Source organism: Notothenia coriiceps, unplaced genomic scaffold, assembly GCF_000735185.1.
Source record: "Notothenia coriiceps isolate Sejong01 unplaced genomic scaffold, NC01 NC01_scaffold00026098, whole genome shotgun sequence".
Taxonomy (NCBI): Eukaryota; Metazoa; Chordata; class Actinopteri; order Perciformes; family Nototheniidae; genus Notothenia; species Notothenia coriiceps.
The window spans coordinates 320758-335441 of NW_011358799.1; the positions used below are offsets into that span (position 1 = coordinate 320758).

The window sequence follows — 14684 nt, forward strand, 5'->3', positions numbered from 1 at the left end:
GATCAGTTCAGTTGTGCAGCATTGGATCAAAACAAAATAAAGCTTATCAGTACTTGTTAGCTTACTGCTACAATTAGACACTGCACCCTGTCCACTCTGTTGCCAGATTTGAGAGAAATAAGCAACCAGGTCTATGAAAAGAAGCAACACATACATGATGTTGTGTAATTTGAAACCAAAACTAAGGCCTCAGGATGACTTTAAGACTTGAACATGGTCATTTTTGTTTTGTAACATTGAATACAACATTTAAAAAAAATTATTTAAAAAAAAAAAAAAAAAGTCCTGATCCCCGATTTTTTTCCTCCCGATTCCGATCTTTTGAAAATCACGTGACACGTGATTTTCAAAAGATCGGAATCGGGAGGAAAAAAATCGGGGATCAGGACTTTTTTTTTTTTTTTTTAAATAATTTTTTTTAAATGTTGTATTCAANAAAAGCACTTGAAGTGTGAAATGACCGAAGCACTGTTGTGATGGGGTTTTTGCATGTAACTGTAACCTTTGAGCAAAGCATTTAATCCCCATTATTAATCAATCGATGCATTCTACTTGGTATGTGAAGGTTTTCATTATCATTACCATGGGATCACTTTGTTAGAAAAAGTGGTGGGGACAATTTCTCCATATTTAACATCAGCGTAGTAGAAGACAAAAGCAGGTATTGAGGACAGAACATGACATAAGTAACGCATAAATAAATGCATAAATACAGAATAAATTGAGGAATACAGAGCAATACAAAAATACAAGATAAATAAATGTGAAAAAACCACAGTAACAGGAGTGTAAGGGATGGGATTTCTAACAGGTTTGAGATTTTAGGTTTTGAGGCTCTTCTCCACCATAGCAGTGACATAACACACACATTTAACAAGCAGCACAATACACAGGATAAATCAACATGAAAACGGCATGGCTGGGATTGAACCTCTCAGCCACAGCCAAATTATAGGCTGTAGTTTAGAAATGATGAATAAATTGCCGGAATGTCCCAATCGAGATAACCGTTTTGTTGTTTGATTGGAGGTTTTTTTTAAATGGGAAAAGAACCTGAAATGTGGTAAAGTTGGAAAGGTACCGAGGCTTTAATTCCACTGTTTCTAAAGGACATATTAAAGAAACCTGACCCCAGTTGCCCTGGTAGCCTTGTGTATTCTTAACAGATGTAAGAAATTGGACTGTCACTTCCTGTGATGACTTTCAACAGATGTTTTTACAATATCTCCTCTGACAAGTCCTCTCCTCCTCATGTCAAAGTGTACAATAGATAAAATGTCTAAAAAAAAAAAATCCAATCCAATCATTCCAAATCAATCCCACCTGCACAAGATGCTGTATAGCTGAGTGGTTAATTAAAGCAGGGAGTCCTTATCCAGAGCACTGTGAGACCCTATGATCCAGAGCCTGGCTGAACATTTTGGGCTGAATGAAAATCCTTGATGCAAAAGCCTTTATACCTTAAAAATGTGTTATTAACAGTGAAACCACCAAGGGAAGTGTTAGGAGGTGTGTGAAGTAATTTTTGTAGAACTTGACTTTATGGCAGGGAAGTTATTTCATTTTTTTGTTTCATAATTCTTTGGTTAGGGTCCATGCAGAAAGAAGCTGTACAGCTCAGAGGACGGTGTATATCGGCTTTGATTTCATATAAATAATTCAAATGTTTCTATACAGTAGACCACAGATTCTCAGATATTTAAACACTAGAACATATTTTCTTTTCCTGCAGTATTGTTCAACCATTTTGGGATGCTTTCCAGTATTTGGATAACTTACTGTGTGTATTGATCTTTGGATCAGGGGAGCACTGGTACAATACCCAGTGAAGTCGTTGTGTCCTTGGACAAGACACTTCACCCCAAATGACCCCTGTAGGGATTGCTCACAATATTGAGTGAATGTAAGTTGCTTATTAGTTTCCAAACACCTTAATCCCTCAATTTCCTTTTACATTTTTGTATTTGTTCCTGTTTTTTTCAGGTTTTGTTTGTTAATAATGCCCTCAGTTTAAATTAAGATGAAGATAGTAAGATCAGATATACTTTATTGATCTAAAATTGGGATTGTTTTCGTAACAGCAGCATGTTCAAACACTGCATTGCACTTCATTTGAAAATAAAAAGAGTAGAAAACAAACAAATACAAAATATAAACATTTAAAATAAAACCTACAATAGAACAACAAATTAAAATATATATAAGTTGACCGAGAAATATAGAAACCTGTAGACTATCTGTCAAAAAAACACTATGAAGGACAGACATTCTTTCAATAAACATGTGACTTTTAATTTGACACGTTATTAAATATTGCATTGCAGTCTGATTACTAGTTAAAGAAAGACAACAATTGAAAGGAAGCTACTGTCCTGTACCAGTCCCGGCGTCTGTGACGTCACCAACAGAACCGGCGATCAAGCTAACTGAAGACACCGGAAACCACGTAATGTTTCTTCAAAACAAAGGTTTGTTCTTCCCCTTACTAAATCTTTTTGAATGAAAATCCTGCATTCAAAATCTAAGTGAAAAAATACATGCTTCAAGTACCAAAAGTAAAAGTAGCCGAGTGATTTAGCAGAATAGTCACAAAATGATATTACTGGATTATAATAAGTGATACAATAATGGTTTTATCTCTTTAATATTGCATCTGGTGGAGAAAATCTCTTTTATCTTATACATTGATGGGTTGCTAACAGTTAAAACTGTATAATTTCAACTTGTTGTTGATCTAGATCTGCAAAGTGTTAATATTAATTAAAGTTTTCATAAAAATGTGAGAGGTAGAAAGTTAAATAAAGTTCTCTCTGAAATGTAGTAGAGTAGAAGTTCAGGTACTAACATACTGCAACATAGTACATGTGAACCTTGAGTAAATGTTGTGTTGTGTGTGTATTATGCAATACTATCTAGATCAAATACAGAATAATATCAAAATAAAACTCGATATTACTGATATAGGACTGCCTAATGACTACTTTTAATACTTCAAGTTCTTCTGCTTGACTCACGTAGCATTTTGAGGTCAGGACTGTTTTATAAACCATGGCATTTATACTTATTAATAAAATGTTCTGTTTGCCATCTAAGTGCTGCTTATATTTTGAAACTTGAGACCGGAAGTGGATTGCATGTCCTTACCAGCTTGTAAGCAGTGATTTCTGGTGGAGAGGCACCACCGAGGCAGGCTGCGACAGAAAAACAAACGAGGATAGGTCGAGCAGTTACACAGTACTCAGTCCATGTTTTAAAAGAAAAAATACATAGTAAAAACCCAAAGGATATGTGGATTTAAACGTTATTTTTGTCGTTTTTACGCGGTTTCAGTTACTTCTTCTTCTGTCTTCATTTCGGCGGAGTGACCGTTTGCCCATTCTCTCTGGAGTGAGCACTAAGGTAAGCCTGTAACCGCAGATGAACTGTGTAAGTTGGACGGGCTACTTTGACTACAAAAGCGCTGTTAAAATATCTGTTTAGTTTTTTCTGTCATGCAAATTAAAACCCCAAACACTCGTAAAAGTTGGGACACAAAAAACGGTAGTTTGCTAGACTCACTTTCTAGATTTGACGCTGGGTCTTTGTCCACTCAGATGTGGTTTGACTAGACATTGTGCTGCCTTTCGCGTGTTAGGAGAAAAAAGGACTCTCTAAATGGCTTTATTTTTCATTTTTACAACCAAAAGAAGTACTTTAAATGAACACCTTTACCCTTTTTGTAATATTTACATAGGGCACTTTTTAAAAGGCCTGTAAGCGCAGGCTACTATAGCAGCTTTTTTAGGCATCTCTGTTCTCCAAGACATCTGTTTTGTTTGACTTGTTTTCTTCACTTGTGCTCTTTGTTTACTTATTTAAAAAGAACACTTGTTCACCTCTACAGTGCGTGGCCTGGGTCAGAGCTCATTGTTTAAATCGCAATAATGAACCACATTTGCCATAACACCATAGATTGGCGACTGTTGCCACATGCCGAGCTTGTCAATGTTCCTAGTGGCCTTTGTGGTAACTACACCTTTTATCCTTTCCATTATTTCCAATAGGCATTGTCTTTCTTGATTGTCTGGAGTAGATGTTCATTAATTATCCACACTTTTATTTTCTTATAGAGACAATGATATGTTTCCCCCCTCATATATTGTATTTTCGCTGTAATTATTCAAGTAACTTTTAAGCTGGAGGTTTTGGTGCTTGTACACTTATATGACACACCCTTTTCTGCAGACACACCCTCTGTAAAGGAGTCATGGTAACTCTGAATGGTTTGCGCAGCAATGACAGGTATGTGGAGGGAAGGTGAGATAATAGAGCAGCCTGAGCAGAAACTTCCTATCTTACGTCATGTTAAGAAGTCTTAAGGAAAACAAATTGTGATTCAAAATGCTTTACATAGTTCAGATTTTAATTTATAGAGATAAGTACTCATTGGATTGGGCTACTTGTAGCCTACTATAGTTGATCACTTTTCCTTAATGCTGCTTTATTATTTGTCTCTAAAAATATTGCACTTTTTACTCCCTCACATTTATCCCAAAACAAAGTCTGTAAATTACAATTTGAATGTTGGACATTTACTTGTAGCAGTTTTTTTTATTCCAGCGATTACTTTTTGTAGTCCGACATCCAGTTCTGCATTTTAAGTCCACTATGAACTAACACTATGTTGACTGAAACAAGTAATAGGATTAGACCTATGTCCTAACTTGGAATTTGGGAACCTGCTGGCTGTTTGTTTACACTATTTTCTGACATTTAATCACAAAACACTTAAGCGATTTAATGAGATAGCAGATCAAAATAATAGTTGGTTACTTTCTAACCTACCGTGTTTGGCTTTAACACGAGTTGTAGCCTTCATGTGAGGTATTTTGTCAAGAGGTCAAGACTCTGCCCTTCGAGTCTCGCTGTCAAACTCGTTGTTACTATTTGTAAATATTGAGAATACTTGGAGTCAAATACATGTGAAAGCATGAATCATGTTCTAAATACAAGGACATTATTCATGCTTTCACACATATTTGACATGACCCATGGCAGTTAGACTCCAGGAAGTTGGTTTAGAATACCAATAAAAGCTAGTTTATAGTAGGTTGTATCAGGTTTACTTCAAGGCATAATGGAAAATTGGCAAACAACGCTCCGGTTTAATCATTAATATATTGGCATGACGTCATAACTCTGTGTGTAAATGTTAACACCTGCATGTTAATCATTAACATAATCTCCAGGCAGATAAAAAAGAACAAACTCAGGTGTTAATGCTTGACTTTCATTGTTGCTTGCAGGGTCATTTTCATTCATCCGATGCGTCTGATGTATTCACTTTCCAGTACAATCGAAAAGTGTTCTTATGTAATACAGAATCAGCATTCCTTCAAGGTTTGTAAAACACCTCTAAAGGTATTAAATAAAGGATGCACTTCTAAGTCAAATATATTATTAAAACGAAATACATTTCAGGGTGCAGATTCAATTTCAAAGTCCTGAGTCAATCCCTCGACACCAACATGTGCTATTTGAGTCACATCTTTCCAAATGGGATAAAAAGCCAAATCTTCTTTTAAATGTGATCGAACATGAGCTGAGACTAATTCCTCCGCTCGTCTCTCTCTTATACAGGACTGTCTCAGAAAATTAGAATATTGTGATAAAGTTCTTTATTTTCTGTAATGCAATTTAAAAAAAAAANACATGAACTTCAACCTCTCTGTGAAGGTCAGGTTTAATGCAGTATGCTGCTTTTTTGCTTCTGTAGACTCTGTGCTCTTTCATTCCAGTAAAACTCCTCAGAAAACATTAGAAACCAGTATTTGACCAATAAACAAAACAATTGACAAAACTTTGAACTATGAAATATGTTAAACTTTGGTGAGCTTCAGCGGGGTAATGCTATATAGGAGCTCCCTCACAAATACCCAGGGGTTAAATTGGGCTGGGGCTGTCCGGGGCTAAACCCTGGCACATAAGACGATGCTCTGACGTCATCACCCTCACACATTTGTCATATGTTTACAAAAAAGGATATATATGTTAAGACTTTTCTCGTTCTTAATATAGACTATTTAGGGTCTATATGTGTTGACTTTACTTTAAAATAGCAGATCTCTGTGACCGGATATAGTTTGGCTTAGACCCCGGCCCCACACGGTAAAACGCAAAAAAGGCTTCCGTTCACACGCATTCGATTCATTAACGTGTCCGTTCACACTAGACCGCTGGAAATGCTGGAAACGATGTAGTACATATGTCAGGCCTGTAAGTGGCGCTGCTGCCGCCCGAAATACACCAAAAGCAGCGAAGAAGACCCCGGAGCATGGTTGCCATGGTTGCCCTTCTGTTTATTCTCCGCGGTGGACGGCGTGTTCTCCTGCTGTATCTCTCAGGTAGTCCACCAGCAGATGAAAAACACCCACCTCTCCGCCTCTTCCAAGGAACGAGGGGACCGTGCGGCAGTTTCCGTAAAAAAAATATTCCGCCGGTCAACATGTCCGTTAAAGTTTAAATCTTCCGTACAAAATTAAAAAAGTGCCGGCCAGAGGTCTTCTTTGCTATTTATTGAGCTTTAAAACAAATTGATAACGACTCTGTTCTCTGTATAATAATATAATAATTTAATAAACGGTGACTGCCTCTCTTTTCCTCCCCCTCTTCTGACAGCCCAGCAGCAGCAGGAGACGTGGGGAGAGGGAGGCGGGCTATTTCATCGTTATCAGAAAATGATCATATAGGGCACACACGGAGCCGTTGGACCCCCAGAGCGTTGCGTATGCCGGTCTACCCACCTTGGGACACGTTACCGTAGTCGTTTAGTTCCCCCCCCACACAGAGCGGAGCAAGGCAACGAAACTTAAAATAATAAGCAGCATTTTACGGCGCGCTATGCATGGGGCCGCCTTGGGGGGTTTCCCGACATGTCGTTTCAGTAAATGAAAGGGTGTTTCATGTTGTCGTTGCTGTGAACCTTCTTAATACCTTGGAAAATACCGTTTAGTACTTTTTAGTACTTTTTAATAGCCTTAATTTTCGCTAAATTGATTTATCAACTTGTAATACTTTTTAAGACCCCGAGGACACCCTGGTTATATACTAATATATCGAATGCACCCTATAGGACTCATCATTGCAAACTGTATAGCCTAACTTGATGGTCCTCACTTACTATGCGTAGGATGCAGCATTGGTTTTTATTCATGTATAAAGCCATTTTAGGTAAGCTTATATGGTCAGCATTGAAAATGAGATTTTATCTCAATGCTTTTATCTGGTTAAATAAAAAATTTAAAGTATCAGTTTGGTTTCCCACCAATCACGGGAGTATTGTGTATAGAAATTAATTCATTTTTAAAAAATAATATAATTTACTCAGCGAACTATTCAGTCAGACAGCAATTTATTATAAAAGTAACAAGTGCAATTTCAAGCACTTTATCCAAAATCCAAGCACTTTTCAAACCTTGAAAACACCACATGAAATTTCAAGCATTTCCAGCACCCGTACGAACCCTGCCTTTAAGTAAAGGTGTTAGCATTAAAATATACTTCGAGTTCCTTAACTGAAAGTACTTAGTGTACAGAATATTATTAATCATATCTTATAATTAGCCATTAATGTGTTCATCATTTTAATTTTAAATCAGGTTAAAGTTTGAGATAGCTGTAATGATATACTGCCAGGTATCTTAATTCATGAAAGTACACCATATTTCATTGAATTTATATTTTTGTATTAATTATTTTAACCCGCTGAGTAACTAATAAAAATAATAACAATATAAAAAAAGGGTAGTTTTTCCCCTTTTAAATTCCATAAATCTAACAGTAAATATTAATATACAACATTTAATCTTGTGAAGAGACGTGACACACAGGCCTGGATGTACGGTTTTTCCACAGCAACTGAAGCGTTTATTTGCAGGACGATGTGACGAAGGGTCCAGTAAAGTCAGTGGTTTAACAAAACATAACGGTAAAGCTGGGGTTCAAACACAACTCAACAAAAAATAAAAAAAGACAATGATAAATTAAGATTGCTTTGTTACATTCACGAACAAAGAATAAAATTAGAAAAAAAGTTCATAAAAAAAGTATCCTCGGGACTATTTACAGGTTCTGTACAGGGATGGAGAGGAGTCCTCCTGCTGTGGGAAACACAGGAAAAACAATGTTACATTTTAAATTAAATTACTGGCTTTTAGGTGTACAACAAAGCCTGAATGTCAGCCATTAAATATCACATATTTCTTTCAAACTATGATATACACAGAAACTTTTTAATATGATTTTCAGAAATGATGAAAGACTTTAAAATGTCCTTACCTATAAACGATTGAGCAGGTTGTTCTGAATGCTCTCGTACACCTGGGTGTAGATCTCCTCTTTAGAGCTCAAACCATCCAGGCACTCTGCAACACACACAACATGAATAATGCGTTAAAAAAGGTGCACGTTACACAGGATTTCCCTCACAATTATCAAAAAATGTATTAAAAAAAAAGTACCCTGTAACACAGACAAATATTATGATATGCTTAAAAGATTGCACTTCAACATTAAATACAACTACAACATAAAGTGGGAATCTAAGAACACATTACACAGGATCTCCTTAAGGTTTCTGAAATATATATATTATTATAAAGTAAGACAGGGGCTGTAACGTACCAATATGCAGGCCGCTGCTCTCCATCTCTCTCCTGTGCTTCAGGTACATCGGCCACACGTGCCCGTCGAACAGGCCGGGGGGGTCGGGGACCGTGTACTGCCTCGTACTGAAATAATAAACACAATGTTAGGAGATATGCATTCACGATGAAAGGATTAACAGGCAATACAAACAGCCGAGGTCAATTCATTCATTGAAATCTGGCAGGGCTGCTCAATTAATAAGCTTTTTATAAATGGCAATATGCATTACTACAATATCCAGAGGAATATTTGGTAAATGTAAAATATGTGAGATTATCTGAATGGATGTGTTGTGATGCTGCAGAGAAGTCTCATTCTTAACTATATAGTTAATAAAACAATCCTTTTTTGGTACAGATCCTCTTAAAAACCATGATCATTTTAAATTGATAATGTGAATGTTTATATGTGTAACATCACAAATCCTATCTCAATATCACTCAAAGTAATTGCAAATATTATTTTTTCCAAAACATGTAGCCCTAGCATCTTGTGTCTTTTCATTTCCGTATGCAGGTTTTTTTGCACAGTTTCTTTGTATACTTATTAAAGCACTATATACATTAAATGTATTTATATCATTAGCAGTCTAAACTGTGTGTGCTCACCTTCTCCTTCTCTTGCACTCCTCGTAAGGAATCGTGATGTAGAAGCTCTTGTCAAAAACGTCCAGCAGGGGGCTAGAGGAGAGAGGAACAAGTACTTTCAGTAAAAACAAAAAAGTACTAAATGTTATTAACTAACTAGAGGAAAAAAGGCATAACAGGGGGTTTTCCAGAAAGATATAGTATGAGGGCAATACTGTGGCGCTCATCTTGTTCATAAGATATCTCAACATGGCGGCCGTATACAAGATGGCGCCACAGACGTAAACAACAACGTGACGTCGGAGCTCCGTAAAAACAAAGCTGTCTCTGCCAGCTGACGGTCTATTTGACACGATGTTCGTACATTATACAGCTTTTGACGAACAGAAATATTGTTTTCTGGCATCACTTTTAAATGTTACGGGGAAAATCTGCATTTTGGTTTGAGGGCGCTGCTGATCACTTGTTATCTGTAACTCCGCAGCTCAACATGAGTCTTCATCACAGAGTAGCTCCTCCCCATCAGCAGCTGAGCACCTTATCTCTCTCGGCACATGAGTTCATGAGAAGCTTCAGTAACTCTTCACAGCACGTCTCGTCTCAGTCATGAATTCCCCAGGATTTAAAAAAAGTGACATAATGTTCCCTTTCACTTAAAACTGATGGTTAATTTAGAGACATTTTGTAAATTATGTAAATAGACTGCCTTTGATCATTTATAGAACTTGAGACTTCCATTTTGTTTCCTCTGCACATCACGTCTTAAAGAACACTTGATAACATCAATACGTTTTGACATAATGGTGTTTTTCGACTGAACCTAGAAGTTATTCATCTTCAACAATTTGTACCTTCATCTTACGCCTTATTTACAACAAACAAAATAAGCCTATAGCAATATTCTTTCAAGGTTGACACTGTATTTTGTGTCTGTCTGCTATGACCATTGAGTTTCCCTGCATAGACTAATTCATTCATTTATCCTAATTTGGAATAGTTTACCTCTTTACTTATAAATCGACATCTCATGACAGCAGTTCAGTGTGATGCAAGTTCATGCAACACAAAATAATGTTATGTTAAATGGACTGTATTTATATTGCACTTTTCTAACTAACCAGATAAAACACTTGGTAGTTTCACCCTCTTTCACACCAATGATGTCGGAGCTAAACAGGGGCAATTTGGGTAATAAAGTGTGTCTTGCTAAAGGAAACTTCCACAAGCAAACTGCTCTACCTCCAGAGTCTCAACCATTCCCCAGTTAAGACATTGTACTGCTAAAAGGCCATATACCCAGCAAGTGAAACAAGTGAATAAAATGGACTCACGGGTAGTTGTAGAGCAGGAAGCCCTCCACGATCAGGATGTGTGTCTGCTCGTCCGGGTTGGACTCCTCGGGTGCAGAAGACAGCGGGACGCCGTGAGAACGAGCAAACTTCACCGGGTTCTCAATCCAGGCTTTCATTGTGTTGGTCATGGACTCCATATCCATGGCTGTGATCACTGTGGAGAGAGATCAATAGAAAAAGGCAGACGATGGAAAAGATAGCTGGTTAATAAGACAGTCAAAGATTTGAAAATATGTAAATGTGTTTTGTATTTTGCTCCAAGATACTAGGGGGTGTTGTCAGCTTAATGGTGTTGTGCTAATGGGTTTAATAATGTATGTAATGTTGGAGGGTTTATATGACATGAAAGTGACTCAGGCAGTCTTTGGTGAAGTCTTACCATCCCATTGTCTAAAGCCGTCGTCCCCGACTTCTATCTGATCTGGTTTCTGAAATAACAGTCACCAATAAAACATTGCTGCAACCTCACAGCTCTGAACACTTCAGATCCCACTCACATGCTCGAGCAATAAGAACAATGCTAAGAGTAATAAGGCTAAACAAGTGCACACATAGAAACACAAGCAAAGGGCATGCACTAAATAAACAAGCTATCTACCAAAAGAACACAGCTTAAACTAAATCGGGGAAGAGAGAAATGCTAAAAAAGATATAACAAAAAGGTTGATTGAGGAGATATGGATGCATGTTAGAAAAGTTAAGACTTGTTGTAAAGCTACTCGAGGAATCTGAAGAAATGTAAAAGACACAAGAGAGGTAATCGTGACTGAAGCAGTAAAGAAGCTATCCTGAAAGGCATTAACATATCTCTACTGAGGGGGACAGAGTGGGGGGTGGGAGAGGTCGCTGGGCGGCACCCTTAACTTTACATAAAAGCAATGCTCATGCAGAGTTAATGAAAGGGAAAACTAGGCCGACAATAACATCAAATAAAACTCTAAACTATCCTCTTGCTTAAACTCACCTTGAAAAAGTCGTCTTGGTGCACAACACAGCAGTTGGGCAACGTCTTGATCAACTTGTTGGTCAGGGTGGTTTTCCCACCATTAGTGACCCTGTAAACAAAAAAAGCAATAACAATTTAAAACCACAAATTATTTATAATATGATGAACAGAAAGTTACAGTAATGGTTTAAAAGCTAAACTACTTTTCCTACATGGCACCCTTTGTTTACATTTATAAGCAGGTAAATAAAATAAATAGTTTATTTGTAAACAGGACAAGAAGCCCCATTTCCTTAAATTATAATTATTAGTTTTTGATCCGGGCAATAGTTATGTCAAATCTACCTCCAATTTTCGACTGACTCTGTAAACAAAAAAGGCAAAAAGTAATTTAAAATAGAAAATATTAACTAATTTTTTGCCAGAAAGATACAGTTATGATTTAAACACCAAAATACTTAAAAGCAACCATGCAATGTTTGCACCTATAGAGCCACATGGCACACTTTGTTTACATTTTAAGTAAGTAAATACATTAAATAGTTTATCTGTAAACAGGAAAAGAAGCCACATTTGCTTAAAAACAAAGTTTAATGTATTAAAAGATGCATGTGTAATTAAAAGTTGCCCTGCTTTTATAAACAATTCATGTTGAATAAAAGCACAAGGTATGTTTTCATAATATAACATGCAATGAAATAGTGTCAAGTCCTTATGTAAAAGGGTTTAAATAAATGATAAACATAACATTAAACTGTTGTTAGTTTAGGCAGGGCAGTAGTCAAGTTACATTTCCCTCCACTTTTCGCCTGTCTCTAGCTTCAGTTTATGGTCTGCCGGTGAATTTTCAAATGTCCCGCTCGATGTATGACAACAAACCAACAAACCAGGGACTCCCGCTGAAGCCGATTTTTTGTGAATGACCGTAGTGGATAAACGGTGGTACTACAACTCCCGTGACGTCATTTTGGCTGGCTTACATTGTGGAAAAGAAACGTCTATAAATCAGCTTGATAAACTACCCTGTACTAACACTTCTGTAGCCCTTAATTAAATCATTAGGGTCTGAAAGTTGTAAAATGTACTAAAAACTGTAACCAGTTATTTTTTCTTCTCTATTCATTTAACTGAGAAGAGAGCGGAAGGTTGGAGGCTGGGCTTAAAGGAAAACTCAACTGCGCATGCTCAATGGGCCCACATACGGGTACTATGGATCTATAGTCGCTCTATTTTGAGCTTCAATCACCTCAAAGTAACTCGCATAGGAATTGACGGTGCATCCAGTTCTCTTTACACACCCATGCTTTAAACCGGTTTAACGGCACCTCTTTCTGGCGGGCAGCTGATAAAACATGTGTCAAATAATGATGTACAATCTTTATCAACCAGAAGCGAATATAAATCCCCATTTAATGAAAATAAACAACTATATATTTAAACTTCTAATTCAAAATATCTGCATGAACCTCACATTTCACAAGATAATATTAGTCAACAGGTTGATATTAACTACTCCACTCAACTGTCAGAGCATTAGGTTGCAATACAAATATTTATAACATTTTCTAGCTAAATGTAAGCAAAAAACAGCTGTTAGTTAAAAATATAAACACTTACCCGCCAATTCCTATAATGTATTTCATTTTTTCTTGTCTTTCCCAAAGTCCTGCTCAACGTCAGCTGAAAAAACACGGAAGTGTACTTTCAAACTAAAGTTAAGGATATAACCTAACAAATTAAACGCTTAAAAAGGCGTAAATGTAAGTTTTTAAAGCTCTGAAAATCGCTTCTCTCTACTGCTCCATTAACTGACTGAGCGCGAGGTACTGCAATTTATATCCAGCTTGCGTAAAACGTCATCATTCTCGCAGGCATGGGGGGTACTCGTGATCAGTCGTGATCGTACGTCGTGTTACGTGCCCCCTTCACGGCAGCCAATCAGAGCTCGCATATCTCCTGCCACCAGCCAATCACAGCCCTTGAACTTTCCCATATTAACATATTTCCCAGCACCTGCTCCTCTCCATCACTCTATCAGCAGATCGTACTATTGGTTGATCCCTTTAATCCACTTGATACAGCATAACTCACGTACTGTGGAAACTACCATTGATGGTGTTAAATGCACAATGGTGGACAGTTATTAAGTACATTTACTGAAGTACTGTTCTTTTATAATGTACTTTAGATTTTCTGCTATTTTCTACCTCTACTCCACCACATCTCATAGATAAACATTGTACTTTTTACTCCAACTACAATAAACAGACAATAATGATACAAAAACATAAATAAAACGTGCTGATGTATTATTATAGGTTGAACAACCCAGCAGTATATAAAGTAAACTAATTAAATTCAGCTAGGCCAGCATAAAGGTGTATATTATAATGGTTATAATCTAATATTATTGTTTATATTATTCTGACGTGGGCCTTTCTGATGAATGATTAAGCCTACTATTACTTTCATTACTTTAAGTATGATTTAATGCTAATAGGATTAGGGTTTGTGATTTTACAAAAGAAACATTTCAAAATCATTCATCTATATAAATAGTGCGATGAATTAAGAACATATTAATTTAATGACATAGGAAAAGCATGCAGCAAATTCACATCTATATTCATCAGGTGGGACTTATATCAGGGGACAAGTATCAATATCACTGTACTAATATTATTGATGCATTCACGTAACCAACATGTATAATATTCTATAATTAATATGTTAGTCATTCCCTATCTGTGCATTTTAAACCTCACGTCCCTCAAGGTTTATCACCTTCTGTAAAGTGCCTCTCTGTCCGCTGACAGTGCTCGTGACTTTCATTTCTATTTGTGTGTTTGTATACGTGCAATGTGAAGCCTGTCACAGCCATCTGGGGTCAGGGGTCAACAGCCAGGGTCCCTCTGTGTCAGTGTAATTTGTAATAGAGAAGTGTGTGAAAGGTGACTCATGTGATTATAATAGTTGCATCAAAGGAGGACACCCCCTTTAATCCAGGACAAGATGGACATGAAGGGCATCCCGCTGAAGCTTTACATACTGACAAAGGGGACCGCATTTTTTTGAATTATCAGAACTATTAAATGATTTTTGCAAAGCGAGATT

General features: G+C 36.9%; 1 protein-coding gene across 2 annotated transcripts; it reads right to left on the reverse strand.

The window, feature by feature from the left end:
• Positions 1–7870: 7870 nt before the first annotated feature.
• On the reverse strand, positions 7871–13386 carry LOC104956546 (nicotinamide riboside kinase 2-like). 2 transcript variants are annotated; one of them, XM_010784041.1, is made up of 8 exons: positions 13188–13386; positions 11589–11679; positions 11004–11052; positions 10604–10778; positions 9294–9365; positions 8662–8768; positions 8317–8402; positions 7871–8138 (listed from the first exon to the last, which is right to left on the reverse strand). In XM_010784041.1, exons 1-7 carry the CDS (start codon positions 13211–13213, stop codon positions 8317–8319), a joined length of 606 nt encoding a protein of 201 aa, XP_010782343.1. In that variant the 5' UTR covers positions 13214–13386; the 3' UTR covers positions 7871–8138. The 2 variants fall into 2 exon arrangements, with proteins under 2 accessions (XP_010782343.1, XP_010782344.1); XM_010784042.1 differs by having other exon boundaries at positions 7871–8141; positions 13188–13385.
• Positions 13387–14684: the final 1298 nt, after the last annotated feature.